The sequence below is a fragment of the Pseudonaja textilis genome, chromosome 2 (genome assembly GCF_049901715.1).
Source record: "Pseudonaja textilis isolate UNSWEBS1 chromosome 2, rPseTex1.2, whole genome shotgun sequence".
NCBI classification, from domain to species: Eukaryota; Metazoa; Chordata; class Lepidosauria; order Squamata; family Elapidae; genus Pseudonaja; species Pseudonaja textilis.
The window spans coordinates 105,733,735-105,757,520 of record NC_141991.1 but is presented as its reverse complement, the minus strand read 5'-3'; the positions used below and the strand labels follow the sequence as shown (position 1 = coordinate 105,757,520).

At 38.0% G+C, this 23,786-nt stretch overlaps 1 protein-coding gene and 1 long non-coding RNA gene across 3 annotated transcripts in view; both read left to right on the top strand.

The window, feature by feature from the left end:
• Positions 1–7,652, top strand: part of LOC113437191 (uncharacterized) — a 34,223-nt gene extending 26,571 nt beyond the window's left edge. The window contains exons 2-3 of one of the 2 annotated variants that reach the window (XR_015741799.1): positions 6,328–7,210; positions 7,325–7,652. This is a non-coding gene — a long non-coding RNA (uncharacterized LOC113437191). Of the gene's footprint in view, positions 1–2,879; positions 7,211–7,324 lie in introns of those variants that run through there. The other variant, XR_015741798.1, reaches the window with a different exon arrangement.
• Positions 7,653–11,197: 3,545 nt separating this feature from the next.
• The window catches only part of SEC14L1 (SEC14 like lipid binding 1), a 34,943-nt gene continuing 22,354 nt past the window's right edge, over positions 11,198–23,786 (top strand). Inside the window, exons 1-2 of the mRNA XM_026702068.2 lie at positions 11,198–11,437; positions 14,720–14,810. Coding sequence (XP_026557853.1) covers positions 14,748–14,810 — 63 coding nt within the window. The 5' untranslated portion in view covers positions 11,198–11,437; positions 14,720–14,747. The remainder of the gene's footprint in view (positions 11,438–14,719; positions 14,811–23,786) is intronic.

Below are 23,786 nucleotides of genomic sequence, written 5' to 3'. Positions count from 1 at the left end.
TGGAATACTCTACCCGACTCTGTAGTTTCTTCCCCAAACCCCAAAAACTTTAACCTTAGACTGTCTACTATTGACCTCACCCCTTTCCTAAGAGGTCTGTAGGGGGCGTGCATAAGTGCACCAACGTGCCTACCGTCCCTGTCCTATTGTTTCTTTTATTTTTCTTTTATTTTTCTTATATGTACTCATTTCATGTATTCATAATTATGTATACACTTTTACTTATCTCGTAAACAATTGACAAATAAAAAAAAAAATAGTGCTAGATTTTTCAGAGACAGGAAGTAATTTGGGTTTTTTTCTCTCATAAAGAGAGTTTCCATTATGACAAATGGTTTTTACATTCTGTAAATCTGCAACTCTGTTACTCCAGCTGCAAATCAAAGGTCAGAGCAAGAAAACAAGAAGAAAAGAATTCCCCTTGAAGACAGGTTTTGATTCCTTTCATGTTCTCAAAAAAAGCTACTTAGGAACATAATTTGTTTTCATAAGTTCAATTATTTTGTTATTTATTTTTAAAGTTTGTATCCCCTCTTCTGCCCATAGAGCACTATTTTTAGGGCTGTAAAAACATTAAAGTTCAAACAATAGATTAATCAGCGAACTGGTAGATGGTCAATTGATAGAGTTCAATATTAACCATACACCATAACCTCTAATATATAGCTTGTCTCAGTTTCAGGGTTTTGAAATCTCCTTTAATCCATCACAGTTTCCGGATTCAAATGCATTTGCCTCATTGGCAATTTTTTAACTGGCTGTGACTAGTATATACTAACCAGGGGTGGGATTAACATTTTTTAACAATCGGTTCTGTGGTGGGCGTGGCTTGGTGGTCATGTGACTGACTGGGTGTGGCCAACTCAATATCACTCACATCGAGGCACGCATCTCCTCGAAAGGCCTCTCATGACTGTGGGGATGCTGTAACAGTCGTAAGTGTGAAAAATGGTCATAAATCACTTTTTTCAGTGCCATTGTAACTTTGAATGGTCACTCCACACAAGCAAAGTACCAGCAAAGAAGGGGAAAAAAACTTCAGAGAAGTTCCTGAGACAAGAAGTCTAGTCCTGCCAAGATTGTAATAAGGATTAATGGAGAGGCAGTTTCTGTAAGCAACGCCAGAATGTTTCCTTCCTGCCTTCCTTACAGGATTAGGCCAGTAATTTTTCTAACAACTGGTTCTCCAAACTATGTAGAATGTTAACAACCGGTTCTAGCGAATAGGTGCAAACTGGTAGAATCCCACCATGATACTAACTCAGTCCCAAACCTTGTAATATCTCCTGTTGTTGGCTTAATTACATAGGGAATTCTATAGCTGCTTCAACATAATTTCCATGGCAAGTAATCTTGAAAGTTATTTGGCTAACTTGGAGAAGAAACATTGCAAGTCAAGATCTTCCAATACCTACCATATCCCATCATAGTTTCCTGAGGGTCTGACTGGAAACATTTGTTGTTACAAGGTTAGATTAGGAATGGATATCCGACATGCAGTAGATTTGTTTTACTTAGTTCCTCTCTTCCTATATGAAGGGACTAAAGGCGGGCTGCGAGGAGGTAGGAGACCTATTTGGGAGAAGAGGCATTCAAATGCATGCTTTCATTTTATTTTTTAAATGATTAAGAATCTCAAAATCTTGGGAATATCCCCAGTCTTTTCAAATCTCTGAGAGAGCCTGGAGGAATATGTTATTTGCGAATATTATTCCAACTTTGAGACCTGCTCTCACACCTAATCCCAACCCCAGCCCTAAAAAGACTGATGCATAGAAATACAAAAATAAACATTTCCATCATTTTAGCTCCCCGACCCTGAAGTGCAGTTGTGCATCTGTTTTCTTTTTTCTCAGACAACAAAATCTTCCTCTCATTTTTTGTTAAGATTAACTGATATTCTCTGCTGCTGGTTGATGTTTTTTTTTTTGGCTATCATTTTAATTGCAATTTACATAGTGCTTTTGTCTTTTAATTTCTCATAATCTGCCTTCAGTTGGTATGTATTTTAGGATTTTCTTTTTACATAAAACGATTTATTTTAATATCCTTCACCCACTCCAATGATTGCTACACTGTTTGCTGTAGGCTTGCTGGAAATGCGTTAACCTTTAGGGCTGTAAAGATTTCCTCGGAGCATAGAAAATTTTTGGAATGTGCTATCGGGCAGGGCATTTATTTAAGTTTTGTGAGACTCCCAGCTGCATCTCTCAGGAATATCAACTTTTGGGCTTGTACACTGTACACATAGTTTCCATCCTGTGGAAACTATGAGTCCTGTGAGGTTTCAGAGGTGAAGCGAGGGAGGTGTGTTGCTGACGGTGCTTTCTCCATGGTTACAGAAGCTGAATAATATTGCAAAAACAAACTCGGTCTATTACTGCAATTATTCAAAAATGCATACACACACACACATACACACTCACACACATTATTTAGAGTATTTTGAGAACATGACAGAAGTAATCAAATACACACAATCCACATAATTATATACAAAAATTCTACAGGGATTTGATAGTAGCCTCATAGCTGGATGTCCATTTCAGCTATTCAAGTGATCGCCTCTGGTGTTGCTTCATGACTGCCAGCAATTTGATGCTGGTTGGCTCAAAGAAGTCTCAGCCTTCCATGCTTCCAAGATGGGTAAAATGAGGACCCAGATTGGGGGCAATTTGCCTAGAGACCGTTTAGAGAGGGCTGCAACATACTGGGAAGCAGTATACAAGTCTAAGTGCTATTGCTATTATTGTTGATGCAGATCTTCTAGAGAATGTTTATTTTAAATAAAAAATCATTTTAACCAGGGGCTGGAAATATTGGTGATTTTGACACTGGTATCCATCAAATTCCAGATCCAGGCAACAGCACCTCAAGGAACAGGGTTTGGTCAGTTCAGTCTAGTGGTTAAAGCACCAGGCTGGTGACTTTGGGCTTCTCACTCTCTCGGGTCAACTCACATCACAGGGTTACTGTTGTGGGGAAAATAAAAGGAGGAAAGAATTTTGTGTGTGTTTGCTGCCTTGAGTTATTTACACAAATAATAAAGGTGGGATTAAAAAAAATCTAAAAAAAAGATAAGATGGTGGTTGCAGTGTTGCAGTGCAAGCAACACTGCCTTTTTGCTCATGCAAGGTGCATGCGCTGTTGGATCTGGGGTTTGTTGTTGGGTCTTTTACTAATGTTAATTCAAAGTACTCCTCCATCGAGGAATTATCAGGAAAATATATCAGCATAACATTGGCTGTTTCCATCGCTGATCCCTTCCCTGCTTCTACAGTCTGTTTCCAGCTGCTGCCAGGCTGGTCTTATTGGGACTTTGTACAATTCAGGGCTTCCCTTGGATGGTGTCAGAATAAGTGAGGAAATAATACTTCAACATCAATATAGCTAAGGGTGACTTAATGCCCAGTCTCACTCATGGTCTATGGATGAGATGAAGGTTGCACCAGTTATAGTGGAAAAAGAAGATGCCAGGATATCTTGATATTGTGTTTAGCTGCAGTTGGAGAAAGGCCCATCCAGAATTGAGATCAAGTAATGAACATCAGTATGAAGTTGGCTTATTTTCCTTCCTTCCCCCAGTTTTGGAAACATCCATGACTTGAAGAAACTTGCCTGGGTCATTGTTTTCCATGGAGCCACAGATGTTTTATTGTAGCAGCTTGTTTAGCTAGCAACTGAGAAAGCAAGGCTATTAAGAAAGGAACACAGAAATCCATTGTTGGAACTCTTCAGTCCAAATGCTCTTATTCTCCTTCATAGTATTTTTCCATCTAAGCTTTTCAGACTTAGAACAAGATTCAGAATAAAATTCTGTTTAATTTATTTCCATTAGAGTGTTTTTTTTATAACTATCCTTAATGAATTTCAAAAACAAATTCTTAAAGTGGTAATCATCATACAGAAAATACAACAAGAGAGTGAAGTTTTACTCATTTTTTCTCTCTCTCTCTTCCCCAACTCCCTCTCTCTTCTTCCCCTTGCCCCTTTACTTTACCAGTTATCTGGTCTTGTATAGTACTGCAGAGAGATTTCCATTATGATGGGTTGAGAGGTAGAAAGCAATTGTTTTCATGCTTGCTTTGTCTGGAGCTACAGTATCTTACTTCATGTGAGCGTATTTACACGCATCCCTTCCATTTTTTTCTTCTCATGCTTTCCACTTGTGCGGTTCACACAATTGTTCAGACTATGTAGACTAAACACTAAATAGTACAGTACTGAGACTGGGATGGGTTGGAAAATATAACTTAGAGATCGATTACGTACTTAGTATGCAGAAAATCCTTGGAGAAATCCTTGGCATCTTACTCTTCTCCCCACACTTCAGATTCTGGCAAGCTATTGCCAGTTAACATAGCAAACCATGCTGAGCTCCTGGTTTGATTGGTGTAAATCAGTTTCCATTCTAAGGTTCTAAGAATTCCTGTCCATTTAAAGGGCAGTATTTATTTTGCAGCAAGGGGCGGGGTTGTCCGTGGTGCTCTCTGAGCTTGCTTTCTGGCAGATACGTTTTAAAGTAGTGACCACATGCAATAGCCACTTTGTCAATTCCCCAACTATTGCCAGTTACATAAATGGGAAACAGGGCAGACAAACACCATGCCTTAAAATATTGGTTTGGAATCAAAAGGTCCTTTATATGGGTGAAAAACAACCCTTATGAAAAGGAGGGTTCTCTGGAAGACTCATTTCTCATTCCCATCACTGTTGTGCTGACTGTGAAGATAATATTGCATGTATGGAAAATACACAGAACCAGCTTGATACTTAATCCTCTTGCCTTAAAATTGTCTGCCAAGACTTGATTTCTGAATTTTAAGCATACCAGTCAATGTTCCAACCTAAAATTGAATGTCTGTGATGATGCTTTGTCTAATTTATGCACAAGTCTATGATAATCTGCTTTTAAAGGTTGTCATTCCCTTAAAATAGGCTAGGAGATCCAACCTCCTGTTTTGCTTTCTAGCTTGCTTCATTGATCTCGTGATAATAGATGTTGGCACTTAGTTCTGTATGTATACAGAAACCTTGGCACAAAATGCCTTGGAAGAGAGTGGTGACTTACCAAACTTATTGCAAATCATATGATCTTTCTTTCCTAAAATTTCCATGAGTCATGTTTGGTTTTCAGGCAGGCACAACCAGTGTTAGTCTACATACATCTTAGGCAATAATGCAGTGAAGGTCAATTTTTTGAGCTAATACTCTGTTTTGAACTTCTCAGTTATTTATTTTAAAAGAATATTCAAATGATTACTATGTTAAAGCAGGGAGAAATATACTCAGTGTTATAGAGTGATACCAAAGACTAAAAATATAAACAAGTGTCACCATCGCACCATTTAAATCTTTGATACCACCCACATTTGGAGTGTTATGGGCCCTCTAGCTGTCCGATCTCAAAGAGTCCCTGGAGGAAGAAAGAGAAAATGGCAACTCAAACAATCAAGTCACTGACATAAGTACTTCTGATGGTGCTAGTGGGATCTTAGTTGAAATGAAACCTTTCAAGAATTTTTTTTTAAAAATATCCTGGCACGAAGGAACAAGATCCAATGCATTGTTTTTCTTTTTTAAATAATAAAGACATTGGCAGCAACTTAAAATAAAAATTAATCCATGACAGTATTTAAATATTGCGGCAAATTTCTACCTTTGTCCATTTATTGGAAGTCCCAAAAGGCCACCAGGAGTCAGGCTTATCGTATTGTTCTAAGAAGTGAAGGTCAATAGTCCAGCTTTTATCTCAAATGACTTCCTTTGGAAGGTCCATTCCTAAAAAGTCAATATTTGTATTTATTTACAAAGGTAAGGTTGAATATTGCAAAGCGGATAAGATGATACGGAAACACCCGTCATTACATTCGTATCAGATTTTTCTTAGAAATCAAGCAGCTCTCACAGTACTTTTATGGTGTCCAATTTGTCTTCTTTTCAAATCTATCTCTGCTTTTGCATAGTGGATCCCACATTTTTCTTAATAACTCACATGAATCCAAATATTCAAGAAAAGCATTTACCATATTTTGATTTTTTATTTGATTATAATAGATAATTAACATTCACTATTTCAAGGCTTATCTGCTAGAAGAAATTTAATTGGTTTTTTTTTTTAATACTACTGCAGGATTTTGATCTTCATGATACTGTTGCAAGTTTTGGGGGTGCATTTCAGTGGGGTGCAGAAGGAAAGTGCAAGTAGTTTTTTCCATTTTTGTATGAAGAACAAGCACCCATGGGGAGTGTGGGGGGAGAAATTTACCATACCAGGCAGTGAAGTTTGTATCAGTAATCCTATTTCTTTGCATGTTGCCCAATTAGGAAAACAGTAACCAGAGATGATGTGAGAAGAAATAAACTGACAGCATGATGAAGGCATGAGAAGGATAAAATGAGGAAGTGAGTGGATGCAAGCTAAAGAGAGAGAGAAAAAAATAAGACATCCTGTTGAATCCTGTGCTCTTGAATGGAGACAGAAGAATTGGATAGAGAGAAATAAAATAGATAAGTTGGAAGAACGGCAAGGGCAAAGGATCTCCGATGTGGAAAGCTGGAAATGGAATATGTCTGAAAAAAAAAAAGAGGAAAGACTGGAGTGGATTCCTAGTGAAGAAGAAAAGACAGCTACGGGACAAAGAAGAAACACCATACCAATGTTTATATTGACTGGAAGTGATAGAGGTCATTGTTGTCTCCTTGCATCCATACCATCACTCATGAAGCCATTAAGAAGAGACTACAAATAACGAAGCCCAGAGTATCAATCTGTATATCCTTAGTAAAAGGCTGAAAGGATTAGATGGTACTCTTGTGGGGCTGCCACTACAGCTTTCACTAGCCTTGCCAGGGTGAAGCAATGGAAAGTTTGGAGACTCTGCAAAGTAGTGAATGAGTAAGTGCTACTCTGTAATTTTCCTCAGCTGGTCTTAGTAAGGTTTAAGGATTTGCTTGGCCAAAGTAGTGATTCTGAGAACATTGCCCTTGAGTGGGAGTTTATGCAGATCTTAATGAATCTGAAGGAGATCAAGTCTGAGAGAGCTTCTCTGCTGAATGATGCAATGTAGTGCTCTGGCAATCAAAAATTGCTGATGAGAAGAAACGGCAATTCCAGAAAATGTGATCTGTTTATAGGGAGTGACAACTTCATCAGAATCTTGGCTTGCAACATGAACTTTGTAACATAGTAACTGTCTAAACTAGGGGTGTCCAACCTTGGCAACTTTAAGACTTGTGGACTTCAACTCCCAGAATTCTGGGAGTTGAAGTCCACAAGTCTTAAAGTTGCCAGGGTTGGACACCCCTGGTCTAAACTAAACAGGTTTTCACAAAATAGTGAAGTTTTGAAAGGATTAATTAAGGGAGACAGGGAAGTTTCCCTAACTGAAATGTTAAATTTGAATATTTGTTAATTCCCGATGCTTTTTCTTTAGTTCCTCTGATAATCAAAGGTGATGGGGGTCAGATGGTAGTTATCTACACTAGATAATAAATGCAGTATCTTTTAAGTTTATGAAAATGTTACCTGGAAATATATTGTTTTCTGACCCTGTCTGTATCTCCCTTCAGAAACTGGCCTTTTGAACATGTCACATTCACTTAGTAATTACTAATTACTAATAAACATTTAAATGCTATTGTGACCAGAACTGTTGTCATTTATTTATTCATCTGTCAAATTTATATAGACATCCATTTTCTGGATGGTATACAAAAAAGTGAAACACAGTGAATTAATCAATACTAATCAATTATAATTATTCAAAACAAGATTTAAAAAGGAATATTGTGTAAACACATTAATAATACAGGTAGCATTTGACTTACGACAATTGAGGCCAACATTTCTATTGTTAAGTGAGACATTTGTTAAGTGAGTTTTGTCCCATTTTACCTGCCATAGTTGTTAAGTGAATCACTGCACCTGATAAGTTAATAACTTAGTTGTTAAGTGAATCTTGCTTCACCATTGACTTTGCTTGTTAGAAGATTGTAAAAGAGGATCGTATGTCCCTGGGACACTGAAACGGTCATAAATATGAACCATGGGGATGCTTCAAAGGTCATAAGCGTGAAAAATGGTGGTAAGTCACTTTTTTCAGTGTGATTGTAACTTTGAACTGTTAGTAAGTGAACTGTTGTTAATCGAGGACTATCTGTACTGGAACCACCTTAATTTGCCAGTCCCCTGGGACCCCAGGCCTAATGGCCCAACCAAGTTTTGACATGCTTTCAGATGCATTTATAGTATAGGGAGTCCTTGACATGACCATAATTGGGACTGGAACTTCCATTGTTAAAGACCAATTTTTTCCATGGTCATTAAGTGAATCATAGTAATTAAGTGAATATGGTTTCCCCCCATTGTTGGAAGTCCCCTGGGAAAGACATAAATGGCAACCTGACCTCACAATGCTGAAACAATTGTAAATCATAAATAGAACATAATTCTTTATTGGCCAAGTGTAACAGGACACACAAGGAATTTTTTCTTTGCTGCATATGTTCTCAGTGTACATAAAGGAAAAAAAATACATTCATCAAGAATCATAAGATACAATACTTAGTGATAGTCATCGGTTGCTAATAAGCAATCAAATCATACTAGGAAACAAATAAAACAATATAAATTGTAAAGATACAAGCAACACGGTTATAGGCATAAGTGGGAAGAAATAGGTACTAGGAAGTATTATTATAATCTAGTAGTAGAGGAATAATACTAATACAGTCTTAATAAATAAATTGACAGTGTTGTGGGCATTAGTTGTTAGCAGAGTGATGGCATTCAGGAAAAAAACTGTCCTTGTGTCTAGTTGTTCTGGTGTGCAGTGCCCTATAGTCGTTTTGAGGGTAGAAGTTGAAACAATTTATGTCCAGGATATGAGGAGTCTGTAGATATTTCAACAGCCCTCTTTTTGATTCATGCAGTATACATGCCAGTTGCCAAGTGCCCGAATTTGAACACATGATTTTAGTGATGGTCTGATTAAGTACAAAGACCAGTCATAGATCACTTTTTTCCAGCATCGTAACTTTGGTCATTAACTGAATGGTCATAAGTCAAGGACTACCTGCAAAAAATAGTCCTGACAACCATTCACATTGTCTCTTACCAAAGTTTCATCATGTAATAGCAAATGAAATATCTCTTGGCCTTTGTTGGTTTAGGAGCGTAGATCATTGGCAACCCTGCTTTATTTTCTTCCTCCAGCTTACTTTTCTGAGTCTTTAAATTTACAATGAGCTCCTTTATTCAACAACCTGACCCACACATTCTTGTAAAGTGTCATGTTTTTTTATAAAATACAGCAACTTCCCTTTGAGTGATCTGCTGATAGTTCTTGATCAGTTCATCAACCTCCTCATGTGAAGCTCCTTGGTTACAGTCACAGATTGTCTACTTCATTCTTTATCATACAAATCAATTCTTCCTGGTTTATCTTTACATTTTTTTAGCCCAGAAAGGCATAGTCCTCACATCAATACTGTAAACCGCCTGCATACGGTAATGAATTTCAATTGCACACCTATAGCAGTCAAAAATTCAATCACGACCCTTTGTTTAAAGTGCACTGTTGAGTATTCACTGCAGGGTTTCATTTCATGAACAAAAGCAATATAACCTTTTCTCACAGCAATTTCATGGTAACTGAAATAGAAGAACGGATGCTACTGAATACATCAGAAGTTCCAATACGTCAGTATTGCCATTTGTTAGTGACCAATACTGGTGGAGTAATTTCTTTTTATTCAGTCCTCCCACTAAATCCACTTTTATTAATCATAATGGTGCAGCATTGCTTTATGTGATGGTAAGGTATAAAAGGAAGTGCTTTTACCAATTTAATTATTTAACATTTGCGACCATCACAGCATCCCTGTGGTCACATGATCAAAATTCAGACCCTTGATAACTGGCATGAATTTATGATGATTATAATGTCTTGGGGTCATGTGATCACCTTTTTGAGATCTTCTGACAAGCAAAGTTTAACGTTTATGTTGCTAAGCAAGGCAGTTGTTAAGTGAGTTTTACCCCATTTTATGGCTTTCCTTGCCATACTTTTCAAGTGAGTCACCACAGTTAAGTTAGTAACATAGCTGTAAAGTGAATTTGGCTTCCCCATTAACTTTGCTTGTCAGATCACAAAAGGCGATCGTATGTCCCTAGGACACTGAAACCATCATAAATATGAGCCAGTTGACAAGTGTCAGAATTTTGATCACATGACCATGGGGGGGGGGGTTACTACAATGTCATTAAGTGTGAAAAACAATCATAAGTCACTTTTTCAGTTCCGTTGTAACTTTGAATGATCACTAAATGAATGGTTAATTTGTAAGCCAAGGACTATCTGTATAGGACAGAACGTCTCCACAAGCTGTTCCTAAAGTTATTTCAGAGAAATAGATGGTGGTATCTTTCCTGAGCAAACATATCTTGCATTTATACCTGTTAAACCCAGCTATAATCTAGTGTATAAACCAGAACACTTCCAATTATTGCTTTATTTCTTCCTTTGTACAGAAACATTCAGTACAGCAAACAAACTATCTTTCATAGAGCTTTATCCTTTAAAAAGCCTACAATTATGCAAGTCCTCTTCGACATCTGATTATTTCTAGGCATCCTAAAAATGCAGTCCTAAAATGCAATATTCTGTGTAAGCTACTGAACTATTCCACAAAAAGGATGTAAGACGTAAGGGGAATAATTTTTCCGTTGACTTATTTTTCCCTTAGAATCATAGAAGATGATTGAATGACTAAGCAGTGGGTTCCTGGAAAGTGTATCTTTATTATTAAAGGTTGTTAAGTAAGCATAGATACTCATTTGTTCTTGTTATTTGTTTGTTTGCTGGGGCTGAAAATCCAAATAACCGCTCATCTACACAAAGGGCTAAACCCATGTTGGCTCCTAACCTATCACGTCACTCTCTCACTCACTTTGTCAAAAATATAACGAACACGTGAAACCTTCCTATAAACCAGTATTTCACCCCAACGTGAAAAACTAATCCTTTTTTAAAGAGAGAGGGGGAAAAAAAATTGAGAAAACTTATAGGGGAAGGGCTGAATTCCACACACCTCGCTCCAAGCTTGTGCGCAGAAGCAGGCTTGCAGGGAGCATGCGCAGAAAGAGCTCCTTCCTGCGGTGGGGGGGGCGGCGTGCTTAGCAGTTCTTCAGAGTGCGCGGGCGCACGAGCGGCCGAGCGACAGGGCCCCTCCTCCTCCTCCTCCTCTGGTTAGCCACTGGGTAACACCGCCGGCCCGTTGTCGCTCGGCTTCCTCCGCCGCCGCCTCTGTCGCCTTCCCGGAACCGGCGGGGGGGCAGCACCACTCAGGAGGGGCCCCTTCCATCGCCTGAGGCATCACAAGGACGGGGAGCCGACATGAAGCAGGAGAGCTGCCGGCCTTGGCGATAAAGAAGGTGGGTTTCCGCTTCGCCCACCACCTTGATGGGCTTCTTCCTATTCCACAACCCGCCCCCCCCATCCGGGCTCTTCCCACCACCTTCTTCACCCCCCCCCTTCCTTCCTTCCATCTCGTGCCCTCCTGGCTCCGGTTCCCAGGTTGGTTCCCCATCCTCGTTTTCTGCGCTTTAAATGAGGACTTCGCATCTGGCGCGTCTGGACCTGCTGGCTGTGGGCGGTTGGGAGCGGGCCCGAATACTTCCCGCTTCTCCTGCCTTGCTTTTCTTCCGTCCCTCTTCCTTCGCGTCCCCCCGAATGATGGTGGTCTGTTGTCGTCTTTGCTCGCCTTCCCTGCCCTGACCTTGCCTTGGGAAGCTGTGTCCACTCTCTCTCTCTCTCTCTCTCTCTCTCCAGTCCCGGGTGAGCCTTTACCCACTCACCCGTCTTGCTCGTCCCGGTTCGCTCTTTACTCGGGGTTACTCCGCACCACGCGGGAATCGAACTCGCCACTTCGACCCTAAATTTGCCCAAGCGCCTTTCTCCGCGTTAGAGCCAGTTGGTCTTGAGTTCTTCCCCCCCCCCGCCTCCCCATCCTTCTCCGAATCTACTCCTTCCCATCCTTTTGGAGTCCTTTCGCAGACTCTCCCTTTTCCATTACTCTTGCACCATTAAACTGGAAGGAGCCTCTCTTCTCTGAATCTGTTCTGGCCCTCCTGCCCAACCAAATCCATCTAATTGGCATCAACAGAACAACAGAATAGAACATGGGGAATGTATGGTCTACCAGATATTGCGGGTGGTCAGCCCCATTTTAACGGTACAACAAAGTTGGAAGGGACCTTGGAGGTCTTCTAGTCTAACTTCCTGCTCAAGCAGGAAACCCTATACCATTTCAGGCAAATGGTTGTCCCAATCTCTTTTTAGACAGTTCCTCTGCATTCTTATTCTCTGGCTTCTTTCCTCCTGAACTCTACTCACCCTTGCTCTGGAATGCACCTCTCTTTTCCTTTCTAGTTTTTTTCTTCTTCTTATAACTAAAAACTCAGTGTATTTTCACACCTTTCCTTTACCTCAGAATTCTCATTTTATTCCCCCTTTTTACTTTACTCTGTAAACTGTTTCGCCATTCTTCTGTATGCTTGTTTTCCTTGCTTTGGCTTTAGCATTCATTTTCTACATCTGGTCCCTGAAATTCGTAGCTTTTTTGCAGCCAGGCATCTCAAGTTGGCATGATGTCTAGCTTCCTTTCCGTGTTAAACTGTATTCACCAGTACTGAAGAGGAGGGCTGGGTATTCAGTTCAAAATTCAACTTGTCATCTATCTTTGTCAAGTTGATGCATAGTAAATAGATTCCATGTTTTATTTTCTTTTTAATAATAGAGGAGCGATAATAAATAATCTCTTGTGCTATTTTGTAGTCTTGCATAAATAGTCAGGAAGAGGAAAGAACAGTTGCTTTTCAAGAATGGGCTTATGATTTGGTCTGATGGTTCTGCTTGGATACCTGACTATAAATAGTTTGTTTATGGCTTGCTGGCAAGTAATTGATTATGGTTTTGCTTTGAAAGGAACTCACTTTTCTTCAGTGTTCTCCTTAGTTTGTAGAAATCTTCGTTAGCTTCAGATTGCCAATGGATTTAAAGTAGTCATTTGATAAAAGAGAATTCCCCTTACAGGTGCAGAAAGTGTTCCTTATTAATTTCTCCTTGATTTTTTTTGTAATTTTTTTATTGCTTTTAAAATGCTTATTTGCTCTTTGAATTAATGTAGGAAGTTAGTTAGATGTATATATTCTTTGAAGAACAACTATGGCTTTTATTTCTGAAAAACCAATATATCAATATGCAGTAATAACTCAGTTCTACACATTCCTTAAGGATGGTGTGCTGTGTGATTGCTATTTTTAGTATCAGCTTTCTGTGTGTATTTATCAGCACAGAAACGGATCCATGAAAATACTGTGAAACACATAACAAAATGTATGGATGAAAGCTATTGTGTTATATTCTCTTTATTGTGCTCATGGGTTTTTTTATATTTTAATAATGACTTTAAAATAAACTTGTTAATTAAAATGATTATTACCAATCTTGAGTCCCAGCAGAAATTTAATAATTAGTGTATATTGTTTAAGTCACAAAATTAGCTATTAGATTTAGAGAACAGCTCACTTTATATATCTTTTTTGGTAATATCTTCAAACTTGTACTCAGAATTTCAAGGGCTTATATAAGTATATTGGTCAGAATCACTTTAAATTTTTTGACAAACATTAGAGAGTAAGAACAGTCTTAAATATCCCCTCTCCTGTCTTATTTAGTAATAGTCTTGTTCTGATTTTGTAAATAAACCTAATCATTTTATTTCTCAAGTGAAATTGAGTCTGTGACTATATTAGCAATAGTGTAAAATTACATTGCTTGTTTTAGAGTAATTCTCGTTTTCTTTGAAATAGAAGTCTCAAGTGCATAGTTTGGAAGACTTCTTAAATACTGAGGGCTATATCTCTTACTGTCTAATTTCTATTCTCCTTGTTTGTACAAAACATTATCCTTCTCTCTTAATTGCAAGCAGCAAAACTAGCTAAGAAATTACTGTTCACTATAGCTTACCATTTACATAAATTGGGAAACTGGTAATTCTCTCTATTTCTAAGTAATCCAAATAATCTCATTACAAAGTTACAAAGTTACTTAAATGTTCTAAAACCATAAATAAAAAAGCTGCAAAACAATCATGCTTAATTAATAGCGCAGAAAACATAAAAACTGTTGTTCCAGGGTAGTGTCTTGGCTGGTTTGGGTATGCATAGAAGAAAGATAAAATGGCTGTTTGCAAGTATCTGAAGCTCACCTTTTTAAGAATTTCTATCTTACAGTCATTTGTACTTAAATATATTTATATTAATAGCATGAAACTCCAATTGTATTGATTTTGAGTATAAATATGGCATTAAACGTCTTCTAGTAATTTTATATGTACATGCATGCACACATATATAGTAAGAATCTTCCACGTTTTAAATATTTAAAATAGAATAACTACTGTATCTCTTCTATATCTCTTCTACCTAAATAATGGTGGAAACATGGATGGTGTCTCTAAACACCTGAGATGTTTCAACAAAATGGAATGCTACTGCAAATAAAATATAGTGAATTTTTATTTACAGTTTTTAAGATCTGTTTGCTTAGATCAGTCAAGTAAGAAACTGGGGTGCTAACTACATGATCTACAAAGTCTCGGTGAGTATAGTTTCAGCTGCAATATACCTATAATTGTTTTCTTTTATTTTTAGATCTGTATAATACAAATTATTCGTAACCATGGTGCAGAAATACCAGTCTCCCGTGAGGGTGTATAAACACCCCTTTGAGCTAATTATGGCTGTAAGTATCTGTTTTGGTAATATCATGAATTGTATTGGCTCTTTTTATTGCTTGATTGGTTAATTAAGAAAAGATTAAGAAATCTAATTGGTTTTGAATATAGTTACTCTAAAGAAGTTGCTTCCAGTTAGATACACTGCTCAAAAAAATAAAGGGAACACTTAAACAACACAATGTAACTCCAAGTCAATCACACTTCTGTGAAATCAAACTGTCCACTTAGGTAGCAACACTGATTGACAATCAATTTCACATGCTGTTGCAAATGGAATGGACAACAGATAGAAAGCATAGGCAGTTAAGCAAGACATCCCCAGTAAAGGAGTGGTTCTGCAGGTGGTGACCACAGACCACTTCTCAGTTCCTATGCTTTCTGGCTGATGCTTTGGTCACTTTTGAATGCTGGCGGTGCTTTCACTCTAGTGGTAGCATGAGAGGGAGTCTACAACCCACACAAGTGGCTCGGGTAGTGCAGCTCATCCAGGATGGCACATCAATGTGAGCTGTGCCAAGAAGGTTTGCTGTGTCTGTCAGCATAGTGTCCAGAACATGGAAGCGCTACCAGGAGACAGGCCAGTACATCAGGAGACATGTAGGAGGGCAACAACCCAGCATCTGGACCTCTACCTCCGCCTTTGTGCAAGGAGGGACAGGAGGAGCCCTACCAGAGCCCTGCAAAATGACCTCCAGTGGGCCACAAATGTGCATGTGGCTGCTCAAATGGTCAGAAACAGACTCCATGAGGGTGGTATGAGGGCCTGACGTCCACAGGTGGGGGTTGTGGTTACCGTGCTCACCGTGCAGGACGTTTGGCATTTGCCAGAGAACACCAAGATTGGCAAATTTGCCACTGGCGCCCTGTGCTCTTCACAGATGAAAGCAGGTTCACACTGAGCACATGTGACAGACAGGACAGGGTCTGGAGATGCCGTGGAGAACATTCTGCTGCCTGCAACATCCTCCAGCATGACTGGTTTGGCAGTGGGTCAGTAATGGTGTGGGGTGGCATTTCTTTAGGGGGCTTCACAGCCCTCCATGTGCTCGCCAGAGGTGGCCTGCCTGCCATTAGGTACTGAGATGAGATCCTCAGACGCCTTGGGAGACCATATGCTGGTGTGGTTGGCCGTGGGTTCCTCCTAATGCAAGACAATGCTAGACCTCATGTGGCTGGAGTGTGTCAGCAGTTCCTGCAAGATGAAGGCATTGATGCTATGGACTGGCCCGCCTGTTCCCCAGACCTGAATCCAATTGAGCACATCTGGGACATCATGTCTCACTCCATCCACCAAGGCCACGTTGCACCACAGAGTCCAGGAGTTGGGGGATGCTTTAGTCTAGGTGTGGGAGGAGATCCCTCAGGAGACCATCCGCCACCTCATCAGGAGCTTGCCCAGGCATTGTAGGGAGGTCATACAGGCACGTGGAAGCCACACACACTACTGAGCCTCATTTTGACTTGTTTTAAGGACATTACATCAAAGTTGGATCAGCCTGTAGTGTTTTTTTCCACTTTAATTTTGAGTGTCACTCCAAATCCAGACCTCCATGGGTTGCTAAATTTGATTTCCATTGATAATTTTTGTGTGATTTTGTTGTCAGCACATTCAACTCTGTAATGAACGAAGTATTTAATAAGAATATTTCATTCATTCAGATCTAGGATGTCTTATTTTTGTGTTCCCTTTATTTTTTTGAGCAGTGTATATTCAAGATGTCATGTTTATTTCTATTCTATGACATAAATATATGAGTTGAAACAATATGAAAAAGATTAGAATAATATACATGACTATTGAGGTCATTGGTTGATTAAATTATGTTATGGAAATGCATTTCTAAGAAAATTAACTTGGGCATAATATATTAATTATATTATTTTTGACTGCTTGGCTTTAAACAGACTGCTATCTGCTGATGAAATCAGAAACAGTGCTGTAAAATCATATTTTTCTCTATTTAGGAAAGTAATTATTTCCTTTTTATTATAATTTTTATTATGTTGCTGTAATTTTTTTTAGAATCCAAAGATATGTTCTGCATATTGTAGTTTTGCATTATAAAAAATATTTGGTATACAATGGTTAAGTGATGTTTGAAATAGCTAATCTGGAGTATCTGGTTCTGAGATTGTAATATTGTTTACTGTTTTCCTGGTTTACTTTGAATCGCTCCTCCCCTCCTCTCCTGTAGGAGAGGGGGGGAAATTCCCATAACCTTTACAAATCTTTTGCTCCTGAACCAGCAATATTACTGGCAGAATTGTTGTAGGTGGAACAGCACATCTGAAGGAGTTGGCAATAGCAAATAGGCACAATGTGCTATGTAAAACAGTTGCTTTGTGCTAAGAAATACTGATAAAATGATATCAGTATTTGACATATTATTAAATGCTTTTTAATATATCATTGGCTACAGAACCTTCAAAATTAAATTGTAGCAATAGAAAGAAGTATGTAGTATGTAGTATGTAGATTAGCTAGTACTGCTGGCTTTACAGTTGTTCAAAGCATTCCTCACCATTGGCCATATTGGGAAGTTTTCAGCTGTTCCTCTAGCTTGTATTTTTGATTTACTGGTTAGTAAAACTACTGTATCTGTTTTCTGAATAGCTTTTGTAGGGATAGTATCATTTTTTTGTCCATAGGAAGCTGATCATGTGAATAGGAGAAATTCACAAGATATAAAAAAATTGAAAAGGGCTTCTGGCCACCCTGATCCTCAAGAAAATTGAGAGCTGAGAGACAAAATTAAACTGATTAAATTTGGAGGGGGGCATGTTTGAGGACAATATGGGAATGGACAACATGGGAAAGCCATAGAAACATTGCAAGGCCTAGTGAGATGTTGCATTCCATGTGTGCTAACAGCTGGGATTATAATCTATGCTCCCTGGACATTTATTGCTACCTCTTTATTCTGTCTTTTATCACGACTGCTGCTTCCTGCATCCCACCCACTTTGTTGTTTTCTCAGTGTGGGACAGGGGTGTCAAACTGGCAGCCCATGGGCCAGATGCGTCACAGGCAGGCCACGCCCACCCTAGCTCTGTGAAGGGAAAAAAGTCAAGAAATGTCATGTGAGGGCAATGTGACACCACCAAGTTTGACACCTGTGGTGTAGGGTCTTAAATGTAATACACTTTTGTTGCTTTAGCATGGCCATCCCTCAGGTAATCCAGGGATTATTTGCATTTGCAAAGCAATATTATTTTGATGTCCGCTAGCTGCTTGACTAATTCTAAAATTATGTAGTAATGCTAGGACTGTTACGCTAAACAACTCTTCGGCACCATTGCCGTCCACTATGGCCCCTAATTCAACCATGACATGTTTGATTCAATTAACTTTGAATCAAATTGAATTGAATGCTTTATTTGGCCAAGTGTGATTAGATATATAAGGAGTTTGTCTCTTGTACTAGAGTTTGCCTCTAGTAGAAATTTGCCCTCCATGAGATTCTCATTGAAATACTCAGGTTTATCACCATCGAATAGTTGAACATTGGGTCAAATGCAGTGAAATTATTTCTGGGACAAGTGTAAAATCATACATTTGGCTAGAAGGGTTCCATACAGACGACAGAAGATGATAGCTTTGTTGCAATCTACACTAGTTAGACCATGCTTAAAATACTGTATTCAGTTCTGAGTGTAATGTGAAAGGTAAATGAAACAGGTGGAACATAAGTTATGGTGATAGGGATTCTGAAAACCAAGACCTATACGAATTACCTAAAAGACCTGGGCATGTTTAGCTTTAAAAAAAAGGAAGAAAAGGGAAAAAAACTAAGGGGCCACATGACAACAATCCACAGATATTGAAAAGACTTATCATGTGGGAGAGGTGTCTATTCTCTGTTGAAACCAAGAGGAGGACAAGGGCTAGTGGTCTAAAGTAAAAGAAAGGTTTAAAAATGGGGGTTGCTTTTCCTTGCAGTGAAGCTTTTAAAACCTCAATTTGAAAGTGGAGCTTTATGCTGGAAGTGGTTTAGTGGATTATTGTATTAACAATGGGCCAAGATTAGATGAGGTTCCATCCAGCTCCTATATTCAATGATTCTATTTAAATTACAGTCTCTCTTGTAAAGTCTTGTTCTGGTACGGTTTGTCTCTGAATGCAAATTGACTCTGTTGTCTTCATTACTAGCAACTATACAATAACCTTTCTGTTATCTCAAATACATCTCCTTCAAGCGATTGCTCTGATCAATGATTTTGTTACATTTCCACAGTACATATGAATAGAACTCAGAAAAAGAAAGACACTATATGTATCAGATAAATTAATTCAACTCTTTCCTGAATGTTGAAATGCCCACCCCCCCAAAAGCATTTTGCAGATGGCTTTAAAAATTTGTAAGAATATCTTTATTCATAGTTTGTGTATGCCAAATGTCATACACTAATGGCCAAATAGATTTTTCAAAGCTGTTTAAGTATTTTTTTTATACAAATAATGCAGTGGATTTTTTTAGTCTTGCAATATGAAGCATAGAGAGTTCTGCTTAGTGGATACATATCAGGAAATACTTTTTTTATTTAAAGCATCCAACAAAAATGGATAAAACAATTATGTGAAATATATCTGGGGTCCTAACTACTGAATTGTGGGTTTCATGAGATCTGTTCTAAAAATATGTATCAACTCCATTTTGGATATTAAAATTTTAAAGCATCTTAATCCATACCTAAGGTTTATAGTCAGAGCTGGTTCAGGAATAAGCTTTATAACAAAGCATGAAATGGGAAAAAAATATGAAAAGAATAAAATTTATTTGTATTCTTTTAATAAAGCAAATATATTCAGTGAAATGGAACTTTAGAAAAGAAAATGCATTTAATTTTCATGAGTTACAAGGTTGGCAATATTAATTGTGCTGATTTTGATTTCTAGCATTCTGAAATACACCCAGAGTAGAAAACAATAGAGCAGGATCAATCATGATTATTATTTGCAACTGAAAATAGAAAAAAAAATTACTTGTCAATGATTGCTTAAAGTATATTGGTCTGTGATTAAACAAAACATTTCTTCCTTTCTTAGACAAGTGAAGTTTTTACTTGACTGCTGTAGGCTGAAGTATATAGATCATAGTTATTGTTGCCTTATGTTATAGCTTAGGGTTTTTTTTAAGTTTGAAACATTCTAATTGAAATTCTTATTTAATATTCCTCCGCTTGCAGTTTCAGGCACAATCTAGAATGGAATAAGTTGAATTCCATTAATTGAAAGTGCTTAGACTTAAATGCCTATAGATCATAATCAGATGTGAGATTCTAAAAAAACCGGATTGATTCATTCAGTTTATATAACTGGTCAAGTAGCACATGCAAATCTGAATGACTAACATCAGATTAAAAGCAGCAGACAAAAATATCAGAGCAAAAAACTAAAAACTATTAGCCACCCTTTCTATAATTATTTCTCTATGTAGCATTAGATGAGCCCCCTAAAGTAGGGTCATCTAATGCCTAAGGGAAAAACCAAATTTGTGACATCTTATAGAAAGTGGCAGGCATGCAGGCTCCTGGATTGTGTTGGGTCTTCAATGAATTAGGTTAGGTTCATTGTGGCCATAAACTTCCAAAGCCACTGATTCTGCACCCAGGGAAGGTAATTTGAAGTCCCTTATTATTGTTAGTCTTAGGAACCTCACCAACAACCCAGCCTCAGGCTCCAGCAGTTCAGCCATGAAAGTCATTACACTGGAGGAAGGCTGGCATAGCAGCAGCAATCCCATCTGATCCAAGAAGGCTTTGCACATAGAATTTCCCTTCTGCTATCTGTAGAACAATACCTTTGAAAACCCTCAAAGATTCCCAGATGACTAAGGCCATTCTACTTTTGCACAAGATTGTTGCTTGAAAGCCAATGGAAAGTTCCCCCATAGCTGTCCACCCAGCAATGTGGGCCACTGAGGGATCTGGTGATAGAGTATTGGGGTAGAGCCTCGGGGATATGGAACACAGAATTAGTTTAGGTATATTAAGGCTGCTTTTCCAAGAGCTTCCGGCCCTGTTATACCTTCCCCTGCCCATCACTCCCATGATATTGTCTACTCTTTTGCTCCTAGCAGCCCTCTTTTCCCTCCATCTTCTGGCATACCTCTCCCAGATCAAAGTATCCCAGCTAACACTCAGATGAGACAACCATCTTAACCAATTGGCTGATCTAGTTCTCCAAATCTTTTGTCCCAGTCACTCAGCAATAACCCCTCCCCTCAAAGACACAGACACAGATATATCTATACCACATTCCTGATTTATGGGATAGCTGAAGCTATAAACAACAAGGTCCTTGCTACCATTTCTCATCCTGAAGGAGAGTAGACCTCTCTATCTCGGTCACTTCCAGTTCATCAGCACCATCTATCAAAATTGGCTAAGCCCTTAGTTTGAAAGTTTGTTTTTTCCGGCAAACAAAATTAGAAAAAAACAGCCGCTGCTGACACCCCACTGAGAGACATCCCTAACTTATAAGTAGAGTGCTGTCTGAACTCTATTACATATATAGTCATAAAAAGGAGATTGAAATATCTATTAAGTCCCCAACTGAACTGCATTGTGGCATTGTACTCAAGGCTTAAGCTGTAATTTAACTTTAGTTTATTTTTTTAAGTGTCTGGATGCATCTATGCATTATCATTAACTATGTCAAAATGTTTTAATATGCAGACAAGCAAAGAAACGTAGATTTTTTTTTTATTCCTCCTGGGTTTAGTGCTGATATTTAGTATTCCAAAGGCCTTCCAATTAAAACATGTATACATCCAACAATAGTAAATTGGTTTAATTGTTATTTTTATACTTTTTATGAATTTGATATGTTTGTTAATTTGTCCTGAATGTCAAGTGGAAAAATAGGCAGGATAGCAATTAATTTATACATATATATTATGCTGAAGGGAGGCCATAGTAACCAAACCTTTAGTGAGAGGAAATATTCATCGATGCTTCCTGACAATTATATAGTCATTATACAACTCCAGAATAGAGCCTCGGGTCTTAAATTTTTTTCCTGTGACATTTATGAATAATGTAGTGTCCTTGTGTAGTGAATTTTTCTACTAAATATAAGTAACTTTGCAATATTGCAATGTCTTGTCTATTGGTAAAACATCTTTCATCTAGCTACTCCAATAGATAAAAGAGGAAGCAGACAAAAAGCTGGGTGTTCTTTTGTCTACAATATCTTCTTGTTCCACCTTTTGATATCTATTCATTGCAGACAGTTACTTAACAATGCATCCTTGTAGTTGTAGCCATTGCAGTGTCCCCACAGACATGCCATCATGATTCAAGCACTTTGCAACCAACTTGCAGTTACAACTTTGCAGCATCCCACAGCCATGTGATTGCCATTTGCAGCCTTCATTACTGGTTTCTGTAGGAATGAGGTTGTAAATGTCTCATCATGGTGTATGACTGCATTGCTTAGGGACAGACTTCATGGTCCAAAATACTGTTGGTAAGCAAGAGCTACCTGCATTATGTAAAAAATATCTTCAATTAATGCTCAATTCATGATGATTTACATGGAGCATTGTAATGCAGCTTCCTTAGCAATAAGGTGGAAATACTTTCTCATCGCATTCTCTTTTTCAGCTTCCTAATCTAACCTGGGCTTTCTGGATGGTTCCCCATCCAAGTGCTAAACAGGGCTCATTTTATTAGCTTTATAGATCAGTTAAAATAATTAATGAACTGAAAGAAGAGAGCATTTATTACTCAGATCATGGAACTGACGTAGGAATCTATTCCCCTTGAATTTGTTATTCTGTATATTTTAGTGCTTCTTTATTTTTGCCATCTTGCAGGGCACTTTTGTTCTAATTTGTTAAAATGTCATGTCACTGATAAATAGGCATTAAGCCATAATGTGAAGATCTCTAAGCAGCAGTACAATAAAGAAATATTATCTTATAGTAATTAAATGTAAGAAACGTAGTAACATTTACATTCTTTGATTAATGGGTGAAAATATCCTGGGAAATAATGGGAGAGGCAATTAACTATATGGGTTATGAGTTTATGGGATATCAGTTGTGTTACAAAGATGTCTTCATTTGTAGCTGTGGGTAAAACATTTTTAGAAGAGTTGGTGTGGCATACCTATTAGGATTAACATGCTTGATCGCCTCCTGCTGGAAAATATTCACTATCATATCAAATGTGAAAAGGATAAATGTTTCATACAAGGAAGCAACTGAGAGTTTTGAGAATCCAAATTCGAAATCTCAGAACTTTCACATATATTGTAAGCAGGTTATGGAAGGAGATGAATTAATAGAATTAATGAGGCAACCGTTTTCAAGCTGTCTTAACATCATGGGCCTTCTTGATGCAAATTGTGATTTCACTACAACAGGCAAAGATGTTATTATGCTCTTGCTATAGTATTAGTGTGAGCCCTGAATGATTAAAAGGATTTGTTTGCCATATTCTTACATTTCTTGAATCCCGCAAAATGGTGGGAATAAGTGTCAGAGCATTTAGAGATGTTTGAATCACAATATCAGAATAAGTAATGAGCTTCCTGATGGAATTATTTTCTTTTCCAAAACATGTTGTGTTTCTCCATGTGATAGGAAATGTGAGTGACATCAATCTTGGACTAACTTCAAGAACTTAGCTCTGCTAGTACGTTTTCTTCCTCCAGTCCCAAGAGTGAATTTTGAATTGTTCATTTAGTATGTTTCATTTTGTTACTTACATAGTTTTGCTTGACAATCTTGAAGTTAGATTGTCCAGTTGAGAATACTATTTGTGTTTTGGTAATAAATTTCTCAGGTTTGTAAAATGTTCCTTTTGTTGTAAAGAGTAGAACTGAGTGTGAATGGTTTTTTTCAGGTTCATTTGTTAATACAGTATTTCCAGGCTTTTGGGGTGGGTTACCCAAAGAATGGTAGTATGAAAAGATATTTATGCACATCTTATAAGGAAATATATGTGAAGTATTCAGCATCAGTTTACCTTTA